Source organism: Trachypithecus francoisi, unplaced genomic scaffold, assembly GCF_009764315.1.
Source record: "Trachypithecus francoisi isolate TF-2019V2 unplaced genomic scaffold, Tfra_2.0 Lachesis_group7, whole genome shotgun sequence".
NCBI classification, from domain to species: Eukaryota; Metazoa; Chordata; class Mammalia; order Primates; family Cercopithecidae; genus Trachypithecus; species Trachypithecus francoisi.
Window position 1 is genome coordinate 71,830,623 of NW_022681472.1, and position 18,146 is coordinate 71,848,768.

General features: G+C 38.3%; 1 protein-coding gene across 2 annotated transcripts in view; it reads left to right on the top strand.

The window, feature by feature from the left end:
* Positions 1 to 296: 296 nt before the first annotated feature.
* SLC30A8 (solute carrier family 30 member 8) overlaps positions 297 to 18,146 on the top strand; it is a 57,536-nt gene continuing 39,686 nt past the window's right edge. For both annotated transcript variants that reach the window (XM_033202950.1, XM_033202951.1), the window contains exon 1: positions 297 to 698. In XM_033202950.1, coding sequence (XP_033058841.1) covers positions 628 to 698 — 71 coding nt within the window. In that variant the 5' untranslated portion in view covers positions 297 to 627. The remainder of the gene's footprint in view (positions 699 to 18,146) is intronic.

Consider the following 18,146-nt stretch of genomic DNA (forward strand, 5'->3'; position numbering starts at 1 on the left):
GCTGCTGTACCAAGAACTGTTTTCAGATTACTGGTTTCAGAAACTGTTGACCCTTGTCTTCCCTTTCAATAGTGAAATCCCAAAATGGTCCTAGGAGGGACAAGTAAATTCTGACAGCTGCTTAGAGGTCATCTTAGAACTAAATTCCAAAGAAATACTTTTAGGCTGATAAAGAGTCTAGAAAAAGGAGGAGGGAGAGAAAAAGAAAAAATTAGATTAGTGTACAGAATGGTAGCTATTTGCAGCTCACCCAGGTGTGCTCTGAAGGTCAAAACCCTACATCAGCAATTTGTAGCAAACTCTTGAGCTCCTCTACCTCTTAGAAAGCACAATTGAATCAGATATCATGCGAAAGACATACACACTTCATATAATGCTACCTGCAAGTCTCCCTAGAAAAGCAGTTTTCGTAGGTGAAAACAATGAAACCAGGTAATATTCCAAGGAGGCTGTAATTTTTGCAGACCTACCAATAGCACTGATGTAGGAAGCTCATTATTTTAATTTCTGGAGCCTTTTAATTTTTTCTTTAGAAAGTATATAAATAGTTGCAGTGCTGCTTTGCTTCCAAAACTGGGGGTGAGTTCAACAGCGACAACAGCAGCAGCAGCTCTTATCCTGGCCGTCATGGAGTTTCTTGAAAGAACTTATCTGGTGAATGATAAAGCTGCCAAGATGTACGCTTTCACACTAGAAAGGTAAAAGATGTCTGTGTCTGCTTCACAGTTTTCTCTCTTGAATATCATGCAATTAATTCCTATAACTTGTTGCTTCTGAACTGTAAACCTTTACTCTGCTACTTGGGGCACTCTGGAACATTTTTTAAGTTGTTGACTGACATGTATTTTATATTCTGAAAAATGCAATACTTTATATAGTTGATTTGATTCCTTAAATATCCTGAGTGCATAAAGAGCACATTTTATTGATGTGTTTTTCATCTGTAGTGTTTATTCCAAGAAATAGACCTATATAATCTAATGTGTTGACTTTTCCTTTTCTCAATTATTCTCAGTTTTATGATAGATAGTACATTTTATTTAGAAAAAATTAAGACTTCAACTATATGGCATAATTGTAGTTATATTGATCTTAAAATGAGTTGTTGCTTTCATGCTCATAAAATATCATTATTAATATACATACCTATAATAAATATAGCTGATTCTAATGTTCTACAAAGTATTTCATTTCTTTTTAATGTTTCCCACAGTGTCACATGCAATACATTCATTCATTTTTCACTTGGTTAACAATTGTTGATTGAACACACCTGTGCGAAGTGCAGGACTTAGAAAAAAATGTCTAGTCTCAGATCTCTGTCCTCTTGAAACTTAGTCTAATGTGAAATACATATTAGAGCTAGGCAATTACAAAACAGTGTATTTGTGTCATACTGAGGGCATTCAGTAAGAATAACTGGACTTTGGAATCAGAGGAAGCTTTTTCAGAATTAATAGGCTAAGAGCTGAAAAATAAAAAGGAATTAAAGTAGGGTTAGGGATAACCTACATAGAAAATAGGTTTAAGGAAAGGTTTGCAGACTTAGATAATTGCACAGTAAATATACTTTCACATACATAAGATGTGAGCTTGGTTTGTTTGAGGAGTTGAATCCGAATGGGGTTCAAAAAAGAAACACATTCAGTGAATATAAATGAGCTAATGAAAATCTGAAAAGAATTCATGTTAGAAGAAGAATTTAAGAGAATACTTGCCCATTAATAATATGTGTAATGTTCTTGTTTGTTTCACAAAGCCAAATTAATATTCTAAGGAGTAGTGATACTATGTTTGATAGCATTAAATATTTTAGCAACAGCAAAGAGACTTTATAAAAAGGATATTTATAACTTGTCTTAAAACAGAGAATCTAGCAGTCTCACATTGGAATAATTATTTTTCTTAGAAAATAATATTAGATATGATTTATTGAGGTTATTAACATAAAACACAAAGCCTCGTGGTAAGTCAGGCAGAAATTTTGGACAAAAAATTGTTAGCCCTACAGATACTATCAAGAGAGCACCTCCACATTACTGAAATAACAATATTTCCCTTCTCAGTAAGGTAGACTATTATCATTTTGTTGCACAAATAAGCCAACCACTTATAGTTACAAAGTCTCATTCACCCAATAAATAGGTATGGTTTTCAGGACACAGTGTTTATAAGAATTGTCAAACTCATTTGTATTTTCTTGTCAAGGGAAATAAATTAAATCTGCAAGAGATTATTTATCTCGATCCCTCATTTTACCATGTAGGAAACTGAATGCCAGATAGAACAAATGCCTTTCTTGAGGTCAAAGTAAATGCCTTTCTTGAGGGCAGATGGCTAATTACAATGGAACTGTGCTGTGGACCCAGGCCCCCTGCTTGTTAATTTAGTGTTTGCCTTCTCCCTCTACATCTCCTGTCCTCATACGTCCACCATCTGGGCTCCTGAATCCTTAATCTATTTCCTCCTTAGGTCACATGTCCCTGAATTCCCTCACTTACTCACTTTTTCCCTCACCTCTCCCAATCTATCTCATTTATTTTGTTCTGTCTCTATTAGTCATAGACAACTTTGTCCCCTGATATTCCTCCTCTTTTCTCTTTCTACTTCTTTTTCTTTCTACTTATGATCAGTTTTCTATTTAAACTGTTACCAGCTGGTAAGAAACTTAATCTGAAGAAAACTTTATTACCTAATTCCACAAATGGAGTGTTCCATTTATCTATTGCTTTGCAACAAACTACCCCAAGACATAGTGGGTTAAACAACAACTTTTTAAATTATGATTCTGTGGGTCAGGATTTGGGCAGCATTCCATGTGATATTAGCTGGAATGGAAAGCTGCATTCTGCTGGTATCTGGGCTACGCTAGAAGGTTTAAGATGGCTTCACTTACATGACTGAGATCTTTGTGTTGGCTTTTTGCCTGGGGTGGGAGTCTTAATTCTTCTTCCCATGGCTTCTCTCTCTGTATGGTGTCTCACTTTATCTGGTTAGCCTGGAATTCCTTATGTGGCAGTCCAGAGTAGCAAGAGAGCAATAGTGGAAGCTGACCATTCTCAGATAGCTTAATCGCAGAACTGGCAGAGTATCGTTTTTATCACAATTTATGGGTTGGTTAAAGCAAGTCCCAAGTCTCAGATTCCATGGGTGAGGCAATAGATTCTATCTCTTGATTGCATGTGCATATTGGATGACGGGAATTGCTGGAGGTAATCTTTATAGACATTTTACTACAGGAAGTAGTAATATTGGACCCAGTAGGTGCCATGAACTATGTTTTTTACCCTCTCCAGTCTCTCCAAATGTATTTCATTGATGGGATTCTCTGGGCTTTGGGTTCATTGTAGCAAAAAAAAAAAAAGCTGTGTAAACTTGAACTGCAACAAGAAAAATAATCAATGTTTTTCTTGATGCTAGGTGGAAGGAATCAAGTTTCTCTTTTCCCCAGCCATATGTTGAAGAAGTGCAGAGGAAGTAAGGGTAGGGACAGATGATAGAGGTAAACTGCTAGAACATTTTCAACAACTATTTAACTGGTAAAAGTTATAAAAAAGAAATGAAAATCTCTGGAAGTTGTCTTAAGGTCATGCAGAAAATTAAGTATTATTTATTCTAGAAAATCTAAATCTCAGTAAGAAGTGACAGTCTATGGCATTTGAGCCAGGATCTGCTCCATTAACCTCTGCTCTTCCCCAAGCTCAGTATGATGGGAGCTCAACTCTTGAGTGGATGTAGCCAAAAGACAAGGCTCCCTCTCCTCCCAGCTTCCAGTTAAAGATCATGGCTCACCCCTAGAGCAAAAGGCTGTTGGAATCTCTTATTGTCCCAGCCTCAGGTTGCAGAAATTCTCTTCATTGTAGACATGACCAAGAAGACTATGGTTTCTTTCCTTCACCCAGCCTCCTCACATAGGGTATAATCTCTAGCCCAGGAGCAGCAAGGTCCTGAATATCCCTGCCGTGGATCACTCATAGTGTGCAGGACGTATTCCAGGAGGCACAAGCAAAAAAGACTAGGGACTACTATCCGTAATCAGTGCTGTACTTGTGGAGCAAGAATATGGCTCCAGGAGAAGTAGGTCACGGTCTCTTCTGCCAGCTCTGGTGCAGTGGTGTAAAGGTACTATGGGAGAGGCAGGCCATAAGAATAGAGGGTTATGTATCTTTCCCTTAGAAGACTGATGATACACAAGCTGGAATTTTATTTGTGAGAGAGCATGGGGCATTTCAAGCATAGGGACACTGTTGAAAACAATGAAGATTCTTTTGGTGAGCAGTTAAGAGTAGGCTTGTTGCTTTATGATAGCAATAAGCTATTGGCAGACCGGCTAGAAGTTAAACAGAGACAGAAAGAAAAAGAGGTAAGAAATGCCCTCCTGGATTTGGCACTAGCCACAAAATTTGGCCTCAAATATTACCCCTATACAGAAGCCTGTTATAGATTGAATGTTTATGTCCCCCCAATTATATGTTGAAGCACAAATGCCAGTGTGGCTGTATTTGGAAATGGGGCCTCTCAGGAATAATTAAGGTTAATTGGGGTTATAAGAGTGGGGTCCTGATCTGACAGAAGTAATGTTCTTATAAGAAGAGACTCTAGATAGCTCACTCTCTCTCTCTTTTTGGGTGCATACACTAAGGAAAGACCACACGAGGAAGTAATGAAAAGGCAGGCATCTATCAGTCAGAAAGAGAATCCTTACCAGTGAATTTGCTAGCGCCTTGATTATGGAATTCTATCCTCTGGAGCAGTGAGAAAATAACATTTGTGTTATTTAAGACACACAGTCTGTGGTATGTTGTTATAGTAGCTGAAGCAGACAAATTTAATTGGATCAGATTGTTGGTCCATTCATACCTTAGAGTATTATTGAAAACCATAGAGCAACAATTCAGCAAACAATTAAGAAGGCCAAAATCTGGGTGTGATACCAACACAGGCAGAACAATCACTTAACAGCGAGACCATGGAAAGAAAGAAAGTGAACACAAGTAAAGTGATTATTATCCTTTGGAAATGGGAGAGGATAAGAATGACTGTGCGTCTACCCAGTCATGCACCCTCTGAGGAATGACAAAGAGGCTGCACATGGAGGGGAAGTCAGACAACACCTGGTTTAAAAAAAGCAGTTAGTAGAAACAGTCCAGGTGTTGTATTTAGAATTCGAATGTTTCAAAACAGCTATTATAACTAGGTTAAAAGAATTAAAGAAAATCAAAGAACAAAGAATTAAAGATAGGTATGATTAAAATGTCTTATAAAATTGAGAATATCAATGAAGGGTTAGGAACTATTTTTTAAAAAAGAACCAGATGAAAATTCTGAAGCTGAAAAGTACAATAAGTGAAATTAAAAATTCACTAGAGGGGTTCAACAGTAGAACTGTACTCATAGAAGCTGGCAGAAGAAAGATTCACTGAAATTGAAAATAGATTGGAAGATATTATGCAACATGAAAAACAGAGAGAAAACAGAATGAAGTAAAAAAATCAACAGAGCCTCAGAGAAATGTGGTACATTGTTAAATATATTTACATATGCATAATAAGAGGGCCAGAAGGAGAGAGAAAAAGGAGAAGAAAAATAGTCAAAGAAATAATGGCCCCAAACTTTTGAAGTTTGTTGAATATTAATCTATACATTCATGATGGTCAATGAACTCTTAAGAAGAATCAAGCAAATAGTAGATTTACACGCTCACACATTATAGTAAAACTACTAAAAGCAAAACACAAATAAAAAACTTTGAAAGCAGCAAGAGAATAAAAAAGATGCATTATGTGTGAGAGCATCCTGATCAGATTAACAACTGACTTCTACCAGAAGCAAAGGAGGATGGCAGTGAGATGACATTTAAAGTGGTAAAAGAAAAAGAAATTCCTATCAACCAATAATCTTATATCCACCTAAACTGTCTTCCTAAAATAAAGGTGAAATAAAGACAAACAAAATCGAAGATAATTTGTTGTTGGATTCACTTTACAAAAATCAGTAAAGAAAGCAATAGTAACAGAAATATTAAAGAAAACAAATGACACCAGATATTAAGTTGAACCAATACTAAAAAAAAATAGCACCAATAAGGATAATAATGTGGGTAATTATAAAAGACATGATTTGTCATCCTTTTTCCTCTTAACTGATAGCCGGGCGCGGTGGCTCAAGCCTGTAATCCCAGCACTTTGGGAGGCCGAGACGGGCGGATCACGAGGTCAGGAGATCGAGACCATCCTGGCTAACACGGTGAAACCCCGTCTCTACTAAAAATACAAAAACTAGCCGGGCGAGATGGCGGGCGCCTGTAGTCCCAGCTACTCGGGAGGCTGAGGCAGGAGAATGGCGTAAACCCGGGAGGCGGAGCTTGCAGTGAGCTGAGATCCGGCCACTGCACTCCAGTCCGGGCAACAGAGCGAGACTCCGCCTCAAAAAAAAAAAAAAAAAAAAGAGGAAACTGCATAAAATAAAATGTATATAATCTTAGATGAAATGGATAAATTCATAGAAAGACAAACTGCCACATGAACTTAAGAAGAAATAGAAAATCTGATAAGTAAAGATACTGAATTATTAATAAATTTCATAAAACCTTATACAAAGAAAGCTGAAGTCCAGATGTCTTCACTGGCGATTTCTACCAAAATTTAAAATAGAATTAATATTAACTCATCACAAATTCTTCCCCAAAATAGAAGAGGCGTAAATACACTTCCCAACTCATTTTATGAGGTCAATATTCTGCTGATAGCAAAAAAGGAGGAAATATCACAAGAAAATAAAACTATAGAACAATATCCCTTATGAATACAGACGCAGTAATCCTTGAAAAAGACTAATGAACTGAATCCAGCAACATATAAAAGTAATTACAAACAATGATGAAATGGGATTTATCCCAGTAACGCAAGCTTAATTTAACATCTGAAATATAATCAAAGTGATACAACATATTAATACGATACAGAACAAAGCTCACATGATTATCTCACTAGATGCAGAAAATGAATAGACAAAATTCAACACCCTTTAATTATATAAACACCTGCAAAACTAGAAATAGAATGAAACTTCTTTAAAAGCATCTATGAAAAACCTGCAGCTCACATCATAATTTTTTTCATTAGGTTTTTTGGGAACAGGTGGTGTTTGGTTACACGGACAGGCTCTTCAGTGGTGATTTCTGAGATTTTGGTGCACCCATCACCTGAGCAGTGTACACTGTACCAAAGTGCGGTCTTTTATAGTAATTATGGTGAAAGCCTGAACATTTTCCCCTAAAATCAGGTACAAGATAAGGATGTCCACTTTCATGAGTTCTACTCAACATGGTACTGTATGTTCTAGCCAGAGCAATTGGGAAGACGACAAAATAAAAGACATTCAGATTGGAAAGAAAGAATTAATATTATCACGGTTTTCTTTTCTTTTCTTTTTTTTGAGATGGAGTTTCACTCTTATTGCCCAGGCTGGAGTGCAATGGCATGATCTCAGCTCACCACAACCTCCGCCTCCTGGGTTCAAGTGATTCTCCTGCGTCAGCCTCCCGAGTAGCTGGGATTACAGGCATGCGCTACCACACCCAGCTAATTTTTGTATTTTTAGTAGAGACAGGTTTTCTTCATGTTGGTCAGGTTGGTCTCGAACTCTTGACCTCAGGGGATCCACCTGCCTCAGCCTCCCAAAGTGCTGGGGTTACAGGCATGAGCCACCGTGCCCAGCCTATCACTGTTTTCAAATGACATTATCTTATATGTGGAAAGTCCTAAAAGATCCATTTAAAAATTTTAGAACTAATAAACAAGTTTGGTAAGGTCACAGTAAAATAGATCAATATACAAACAGTAATTGTATTTTTATACAGTAGCAATGGAAAATCTGAAAATGAAATTAAGAAATCAACTTCACTTACAATAGCATAAAAAATGTATTTTAGAATAAATTTAACAAATGAAGTGCACAGCTTTTACACTAAAAATTATAAAACAGTGAGTTAGAAATATTAAAGAAAGAATAAAAGATATAAATCAATGAAAGATATACCATGTTTGTGGATTAGAAAATGTAATATTGCTAAGATGACATTATTCCTAAAATTAACATGGAAATTTGATGCAATGACTACTAAAATCCTAACTGTCTTTTTGAAGAAGTTAAGCTAGCCTGATAATTTATATGGAACCAGTAGGGGCCTATGAAAGGCAAAAGAATCTTGAAAAAGAATACATTTGGAGGACTCACATTTCCTAATTTCAGAATTTAATACAAAGCTATAGTAATCACAAGAGTGTGATATTGGCATAAAGACAGACATATACACCAATGTGATAGAATGTATAGTCCATAAATAAGTTCTTATATGTGTGGTCAATTGTTTTTCACCAAGGATTCCAAGACAATTTAATGGTAAGAAAAAAAGAATTTTATTTATTTATTTATTATTTTTTATTTATTATTATTATACTTTAAGTTCTAGGGTACATGTGCATAATGTGCAGGTTTGTTACGTATGCATACTTGTGCCATGTTGGTGTGCTGCACCCATCAACTCGTCAGCACCCATCAATTCGTCATTTATATCAGGTATAACGCCCAATGCAATCCCTCCCACCTCCCCCCTCCCCATGATAGGCCCCGGTGTGTGATGTTCCCCTTCGCGAGTCCAAGTGATCTCATTGTTCAGTTCCCACCTATGAGTGAGAACATGCGGTGTTTGGTTTTCTGTTCTTGTGATAGTTTGCTAAGAATGATGGTTTTCAGCTGCATCCATGTCCCTACAAAGGATGCAAACTCATCCTTTTTTATGGCTGCATAGTATTCCATGGTGTATATGTGCCACATTTTCTTAATCCAGTCTGTCACAGATGGACATTTGGGTTGATTCCAAGTCTTTGCTATTGTGAATAATGCCACAATAAACATATGTGTGCATGTGTCTTTATAGCAGCATGATTTATAATCCTTTGGGTATATACCCAGTAGTGGAATGGCTGGGTCATATGGTACATCTAGTTCTAGATCCTTGAGGAATTGCCATACTGTTTTCCATAATGGTTGAACTAGTTTACAGTCCCACCAACAGTGTAAAAGTGTTCCTATTTCTCCACATCCTCTCCAGGACCTGTTGTTTCCTGACTTTTTAATGATTGCCATTCTAACTGGTGTGAGATGGTATCTCATTGTGGTTTTGATTTGCATTTCTCTGATGGCGAGTGATGATGAGCATTTTTTCATGTGTCTGTTGGCTGTATGCATGTCTTCTTTTGAGAAATGTCTGTTCATATCCTTTGCCCACTTTTTGATGGGGTTGTTTGTTTTTTTCTTGTAAATTTGTTTGAGTTCTTTGTAGGTTCTGGATATCAGCCCTTTGTCAGATGAGTAGATTGCAAAAACTTTCTCCCATTCTGTAGGTTGCCTGTTCACTCTGATGGTAGTTTCTTTTGCTGTGCAGAAGCTCTTTAGTTTAATGAGATCCCATTTGTCAATTTTGGCTTTTGTTGCTGTTGCTTTTGGTGTTTTAGACATGAAGTCCTTGCCCATGCCTATGTCCTGAATGGTACTACCTAGGTTTTCCTCTAGGGTTTTTATGGTATTAGGTCTAACATTTAAGTCTCTAATCCATCTTGAATTAATCTTCGTATAAGGAGTAAGGAAAGGATCCAGTTTCAGCTTTCTACTTATGGCTAGCCCATTTTCCCAGCACCATTTATTAAATAGGGAATCCTTCCCCATTTCTTGTTTCTCTCAGGTTTGTCAAAGATCAGATGGCTGTAGATGTGTGGTATTATTTCTGAGGACTCTGTCCTGTTCCATTGGTCTATATCTCTGTTTTGGTACCAGTACCATGCTGTTTTGGTTACTGTAGCCTTGTAGTATAGTTTGAAGTTAGGTAGCGTGATGCCTCCAGCTTTGTTCTTTTGACTTAGGATTGTCTTGGCAATGCAGGCTCTTTTTTGGTTCCATATGAACTTTAAAGCAGTGTTTTCCAATTCTGTGAAGAAACTCATTGGTAGCTTGATGGAGATGGCATTGAATCTATAAATAACCTTGGGCAGTATGGCCATTTTCACGATATTGATTCTTCCTATCCATGAGCATGGTATATTCTTCCATTTGTTTGTGTCCTCTTTTATTTCACTGAGGAGTGGTTTGTAGTTTTCCTTGAAGAGGTCCTTTACATCCCTTGTAAGTTGGATTCGTAGGTATTTTATTCTCTTTGAAGCAATTGTAAATGGAAGTTCATTCATGATTTGGCTCTCTGTCTGTTACTGGTGTATAAGAATGCTTGTGATTTTTGCACATTAATTATGTATCGTGAGACTTTGCTGAAGTTGCTTATCAGCTTAAGGAGATTTTGGGCTGAGGTGATGGGATTTTCTAAATATACAATCATGTCATCTGCAAACAGGGACAATTTGACTTCTTCTTTTCCTAACTGAATACCATTTATTTCTTTCTCTTGCCTGATTGCCCTAGCCAGAACTTCCAACACTATGTTGAATAGGAGCGGTGAGAGGGGGCATCCCTGTCTTGTGCCAGTTTTCAAAGGGAATTTTTCCAGTTTTTGCCCATTCAGTATGATATTGGCTGTGGGTTTGTCATAAATAGCTCATTATTTTGAGGTACGTTCCATCAATACCGAATTTATTGAGCGTTTTTAGCATGAAGGGCTGTTGAATTTTGTCAAAAGCCTTTTCTGCATCTATTGAGATAATCATTGGTTCTTGTCTTTGGTTCTGTTTATATGCTGGATTACGTTTATTGATTTGCAAATGTTGAACCAGCCTTGCATCCCAGGGATGAAGCCCACTTGATCACGGTGGATAACCTTTTTGATGTGCTGCTGAATGCGTTTTGCCAGTATTTTATTGAGGATTTTTGTATCGATGTTCATCAGGGATATTGGTCTAAAATTCTCTTTTTTTGTTGTGTCTCTGCCAGGCTTTGGTATCAGGATGATGTTGGCCTCATAAAATGAGTTAGGGAGGATTCCCTCTTTTTCTATTGATTGGAATAGTTTCAGAAGGAATGGTAGCAGCTCCTCTTGTATCTCTGGTAGAATTCAGCTGTGAATCCATCTGGTCCTGGACTTTTTTTGGTTGTAGGCTATTAATTATTGCCTCAATTTCAGAGCCTGCTATTGGTCTATTTAGGGATTCAACTTCTTCCTGGTTTAGTCTTGGAAGAGTGTAAGTGTCCAGGAAATTATCCATTTCTTCTAGATTTTCTAGTTTATTTGTGTAGAGGTGTTTATAGTGTTCTCTGATGGTAGTTTGTATTTCTGTGGGGTCAGTGGTGATATCCCCTTTATCATTTTTTATTGCGTCTATTTGATTCTTCTCTCTTTTCTTCTTTATTAGTCTTGCTAGCGGTCTGTCAATTTTGTTGATCTTTTCAAAAAAACCAACTCCTGGATTCATTGATTTTTTGGAGGGTTTTTTGTGTCTCTATCTCCTCCAGTTCTGCTCTGATCTTAGTCATTTCTTGCCTTCTGCTAGGTTTTGAATGTGTTTGCTCTTGCCTCTCTAGTTCTTTTAATTGTGATGTTAGAGTGTCAATTTGAGATCTCTCCTGCTTTCTCTTTTGGGCATTTAGTGCTATAAATTTCCCTCTACACACTGCTTTAAATGTGTCCCAGAGATTCTGGTATGTTGTATCTTTGTTCTCATTGGTTTCAAAGAACATCTCTATTTCTGCCTTCATTTCGTTATGTACCAGTAGTCATTCAGGAGCAGGTTGTTCAGTTTCCATGTAGTTGAGCGGTTTTGATTGAGTTTCTTAGTCCTGAGTTCTAGTTTGATTGCACTGTGGTCTGAGAGACAGTTTGTTATAATTTCTGTTCTTGTAGATTTGCTGAGGAGTGCTTTACTTCCAATTATGTGGTCAGTTTTTGAATAAGTGCGATGTGGTACTGAGAAGAATGTATATTCTGTTGATTTGGGGTGGAGAGTTCTATAGATGTCTATTAGGTCCGCTTGGTGCAGAGTTCAGTTCAATTCCTGGATATCCTTGTTAACTTTCTGTCTCGGTGATCTCTCTAATGTTGACAGTGGAGTGTTGAAGTCTCCCATTATTATTATATGAGAGTCTAAGTCTCTTTGTAAGTCTCTAAGGACTTGCTTTATGAATCTGGGTGCTCCTGTATTGGGTGCATATATATTTAGGATAGTTAGCTCTTCCTGTTGAATTGATCCCTTTACCATTATGTAATGGCCTTCTTTGTCTCTTTTGATCTTTGATGGTTTAAAGTCTGTTTTATCAGAGACTAGGATTGCAACCCCTGCTTTTTTTTGTTCTCCATTTGCTTGGTAGATCTTCCTCCATCCCTTTATTTTGAGCCTATGTATGTCTCTGCATGTGAGATGGGTCTCCTGAATACAGTAGACCGATGGGTCTTGACTCTTTATCCAGTTTGACAGTCTGTGTCTTTTAATTGGAGCATTTAGTCCATTGACATTTAAGGTTAATATTGTTATGTGTGAACTTGATCCTGTCATTATGATATTAACTGGTTATTTTGCTCATTATTTGATGCAGTTTCTTCCTAGCCTCGCTGGTCTTTACATTTTGGCATGTTTTTGCAATGGCTGGTACCGGTTGTTCCTTTCCATGTTTAGGGCTTCCTTCAGGGTCTCTTGTAAGGCAGGCCTGGTGGTGACAAAATCTCTAAGCATTTGCTTATCTGTAAAGGATTTTATTTCTCCTTCACTGATGAAACTTAGTTTGGCTGGATATGAAATTCTGGGTTTAAAATTCTTTTCTTTAAGAACGTTGAATATTGGCCCCCACTCTCTTCTGGCTTGGATAGTTTCTGCCAAGAGATCTGGTGTTAGTCTGATGGGCTTCCCTGTGGGTAACCCGACCTTTCTCTCTGGCTGCCCTTAACATTTTTTCCTTCATTTCAACTTTGGTGAATCTGGCAATTATGTGTCTTGGAGTTGCTCTTCTTGAGGAGTATCTTTGTGGCGTTCTCTGTATTTCCTGAATGTGAATGTTGGCCTGCCCTACTAGTTGGGGAAGTTCTCTTGGATGATATCCTGAAGAGTGTTTCCAGCTTGGTTCCATTTTCCCCTCACTTTCAGGCACCCCAATCAGATGTAGATTTGGTCTTTTTACATAATCCCATACTTCTTGCAGGCTTTGTTCATTTCTTTTCCTTCTTTTTTCTTTTGGTTTCTCTTCTCGCTTCGTTTCATTCATTTGATCCTCAATCGCTGATACTCTTTCTTCCAGTTGATCGAGTCGGTTACTGAAGCTTGTGCATTTGTCACGTATTTCTCGTGTCATGGTTTTCATCTCTGTCATTCGTTTATGACCTTCTCTGCATTAATTATTCTAGCTGTCAATTCTTCCACTTTTTTTTCAAGATTTTTAGTTTCTTTGCGCTGGGTACGTAATTCCTCCTTTAGCTCTGAGAAGTTTGATGGACTGAAGTCTTCTTCTCTCGTCTCGTCAAAGTCATTCTCTGACCAGCTTCGATCCGTTGCTTGCAATGAGCTGCCCCTCTTTGCAGGGGGAGATGTGCTCTTATTTTTTGAATTTCCAGCTTTTCTGCCCTGCTTTTTCCCCATCTTTGTGGTTTTATCTGCCTCTGGTCTTTGATGATGGTGACGTACTGATGGGGTTTTGTTATAGGTGTCCTTCCTGTTTGATAGTTTTCCTTCTAACAGGCAGGACCCTCAGCTGCAGGTCTGTTGGAGATTGCTTGAGGTCCATTCCAGACCCTCTTTGCCTGGGTATCAGCAGCAGAGGTTGCAGAAGATAGAATATTGCTGAACAGCTAGTGTACCTGTCTGATTCTAACTTTGGAAGCTTCCTCTCAGGGGTGTACTCCACCCTGTGAGGTGTGGGGTGTCAGACTGCCCCTAGTAGGGTATGTCTCCCAGTTAGGCTACTCAGGGGTCAGGGACCCACGTGAGCAGGCAGTCTGTCCGTTCTCAGATCTCAGCCTCCGTGTGGGGAGATCCACTGCTCTGTTCAAAGCTGTCAGACAGAGTCGTTTGTGTCTGCAGAGGTTCCTGCTGCTTTTGTTGTTGTTGTTTAGCTGTCCCCTGTCCCCAGAGGTGGAGTCTACAGAGACAGGCAGGTTTCTTTGAGCTGCTGTGAGCTCCACCCAGTTTGAGCTTCCCAGCGGCTTTGTTTACCTACTTAAGCCTCAGCAATGGCGGGCACCCCTCCCCCAGCCTCGCTGCTGCATTGCGATCGCAGACTGCTGTGCTAGCAATGAGGGAGGCTCCGTGGCCGTGGGACCCTCCCGGCCCGGTGTGGGATACAATCTCCTGGTGTGCCTGTTTGCTCAAAGCGCAGTATTGGGGTGGGAGTCACCCTATTTTCCGGGTGTTGTGTGTCTCAGTTCCCCTGGCTAGGAAAAGGGACTCCATTCCCCCTTGCGCTTCCCAGGTGAGGCGATGCCTCACCCTGCTTCAGCTCTCGCTGGTCGGGCTGCAGCAGCTGACCAGCACCGATTGTCCCGCACTCCCTAGTGAGATGACCCCAGTACCTCAGTTGAAAATGCAGAAATCACCAGTGTTCTGTGTCGCTCGTGCTGAGAGTTGGAGACAGGAGCTGTTCCTATTTGGCCATCTTGCTCCGCCCCCCAGAATTTTCAACAACTATTGCTGGGACAACTGGATGTACATAAGCAGAAGAATTAATTTGTATACCTTTCTGACACCATTAAAAAAATTCACTAAGAAATTGATTATAGACCTAAATGTAAAAGCAAAACCTATAGAACTCTTTTTTTTTTTTTTTTGAGATAGAGTCTCGCTCTGTCGCCCATTCTGGAGTGCAGTGGTGCAATCTCAGCTCACTGCAAGCTCTACCTCCCGGGTTCAGGCCATTCTCCTGCCTCAGCCTCCCGCTGGGGACTACAGGTGCCTGCCACCATGCCCGGCTAATTTTTTTTGTATTTTTAGTAGAGATGGGGTTTCACCGTGTTAACAAGGATGGTCTCGATCTCCTGACCTTGTGATCCACCCGCCTCAGCCTCCCAAAGTGTTGGGATTACAGGCGTGAGCCACCACGCCCGGCCAAACCTATAGAACTCCTAAATGAAAACACGTGATCTTGGGTGAGGCCATGGTTTATTGCTATGACACCTAAAGCATAAGTGATAAAAGAAATATTATATATATTGGAGAGCATCAAAATAAAGTATTTTGTTCTGTAAACAATACTAACAGGAAAATAGATAAGGCACATATTGAGATAAAATATTTATAAATTACATATATGATAAGGGATGTGTATAAGAATATGTAAAATAATTGTTATAATTAATAACTATAAATCAATTAAAATACGTAAATAATACTGATAGACATTTCTCCAAGAAAACATACCAGTGTATAATAAGCACATGAAATATGCTCAACATCATTAGTCATTAGGGTAATGCAAATCAAAATCACAATGAGATGCCACTTCATACCCACTAGAATGGCTATAATAAAAAAAAATAATAATAAGTGTTGGCAAGGATTTGGAGAAATAGGAACTCTCTTACACAGTGTATGGGAATGTCTAATGGTACTGTGCTTTGAAAAAGAGTCCAGCAGTTCTACAAAATATCAAACATAAAGTTATCTTATGACTCAGGAATTCCATTGCTAGATTGGAAGAGAAGTGAAAACATACTTCTACAAAATACTTTTATACAACTTTTTATAACAACATTATTTGAAATAGTGAAAAACAACAAAAAAAGAAATGACCCAATATCCATCAACTGACTAGTAAAATTTTATGTATCCATACAATGAAATACTATTTGGAAATAAAAGGCAATGGAATACTGATGACATACTGATATTTGCTACAATATGGATAAACCTTGAAAGCATGATGCTAAATGAGAGAAGCCATTCAAAAAAGTCCTCATATTATATGATTCTATTTATATAAAATGTCCAGAATGGGCAAATCTGTAAAGACAGAAAGTAGATTAGTGGTTGCCTGGGAGAGGGTGCAAGGAGAATGGGGAATTACTGCTAATGAATATGAGTTTTTTTGGTAATGGTTTCACAACTCTGTGAATATACTGAAAACCATTAATTTATATAGATCAAATAGACCATTTCCATAATGTGAAAATTATATCTTTTTTTTTTTTTTGATATACAGTCTTGCTCTGTTTGTTGCCCAGGCTGGAGTGCAGTGGTGTGATCTCAGCTCACTGCAACCTCTGTCTCCTGAGTTCAATCAATTCTCCTGCCTTGGCCTCCCCAGTAGCTTGGATTACAGGTACCCACCACCACGCCTGGCTAATTTTTGTATATTTTTGGTAGAGATGAGGTTTCACTCCATCTCTAGTGAGTGGTCTTGAATTGCTGACCTCAAGTGACCTGCTTGCCTTGGTCTCCCAAAGCACACAAATTTTATAATTTTATCTTGATAAAGTTGTTTAAAAAGGGGTGTGTGATTGAATGCCTGTCTAGGACAAAACATGACATCTGATTCTGTAAATGTTTATATTTCCCACTTTCTCTAGTTCTCACCCTTCAAACTATTTCTTCCACATCACTCATTTATTTCATAAACATTGAGTGAAATATAATCTCAATAAATATGTACTGAATATCTGTTATGCTCAAGACAGGGTCTCAGGCATTGAGCATACAGGACTATTTCTAGGGCAGACAAGGAGAATGGTGAAGCAGGGAAACAAGTGAAGAACTGCTAAGGGATTACAGGAATGTTATTTCCCTCTTTGATATTTATCTTCTGTTTAGGAATGAACAGTCAATCTTCAGGGTCAATTCATGTAAGACTGATGTCATGTCACTGGTGTAAAATCTGGAATAGTGGATGTAGGCAAAAGAGAAACAAAAAATTGGTTTGCTTTTTTGTTATCTAAGTCTTGTTATAAAAATGCATGTCCTGAAAGTTGTTTTGCAGTATAGCCTACTTAATCCTTCCTAAATAACAATGATAATAATGTAATGTGGTTCATGAATATGGTAAAATAATTTTAAAATTTGTGCATGTATCTTGTTCCAGTGACACTTTGAAGTGATTTATATGAATTAGCTAAAATCTCTCAACCAGCATATGAGAGTGATGCTATCATTATTCCTATTTTCAGATGGGGAAATTGAGGCACAGAGAGGTTAAGTAATTTTCTTAAAGTCATATGACTAGTGAGTGGTAAGGTTGGGACTGAGGTGATGCGTTGCCAGAGCCCAATCTCTCAGCCTGTGTACTGCACTGCCTGCTACTCAGCCCCATCTTGGGAACTGGCATTCCTTCCTCCTGGTTACTGTAACCAGAAACCAACAAGTCATCTTTGAGTCCCACCTCTCTATTATTCTCCCTGAACTAATGCTCTTGATTAGCAAGTCCTGTTGACTCCACCTCTCAAAAGTCCCTTAAATATAACTACTTCTTTCCATTTTTATTGTCACTACATAGGTCCAAGCCACCAATGTGTTGGCTGTAGTCATCTCCTAAGGGTTTCTATGTTTTGATCTTCTACACTCTAGTCTTCCAGGCAGCACCCAAAGCGATCATTTTAGAAATGTGAACCATGTAATGTTACTTCCCAGCTCAAAACTTTCCAAATTTTTCCTTTTAGACCTTGAATTAAATTGAACTCTTTATAATGACCTGAATTGTTCTGCAAAATCTGATCCCTTTTTTGACCTCTTTCCATTTCACTCTTTTTTTATGCCACAGGGGCCACCTATGTAGTTTTCTTTCTGTTCAAGACAAGCACTTGAACAAGAAAATCCTTCTTGTCTTTGGGCTTTTGCTCTAGCAATGCCCTCTACTTGTGATAGCCTTCACTTACGTAGGTTTTCTCCTGGTAATTCTGTAACTTGCAGCTGACATGTCACCTCCACAGAGGTGCCTTCCTTTCCCACCACATTTAAGGTAGTTCATCTTCCCTCTTCTGCTCACCATTCATCATACTATATAGCCTCTACTAAAGACAAAGTAAATTGATTCATTTACTCTTTGTCTCCCTCTACTAAAATACAAGCTCCTTAGAGAAGGACCTTTGTTTGTCTTATACAACATGGTATCATTAACACTTCTGCTGCTGCAGGCCCTTTTTAGGCATGCAATAAATATTTAATGATGAATGAATAAAATGTTAAAAATTCATGGTGAGGCTGAAGCTTTTATCTCCCCTTCTAACAGGAATA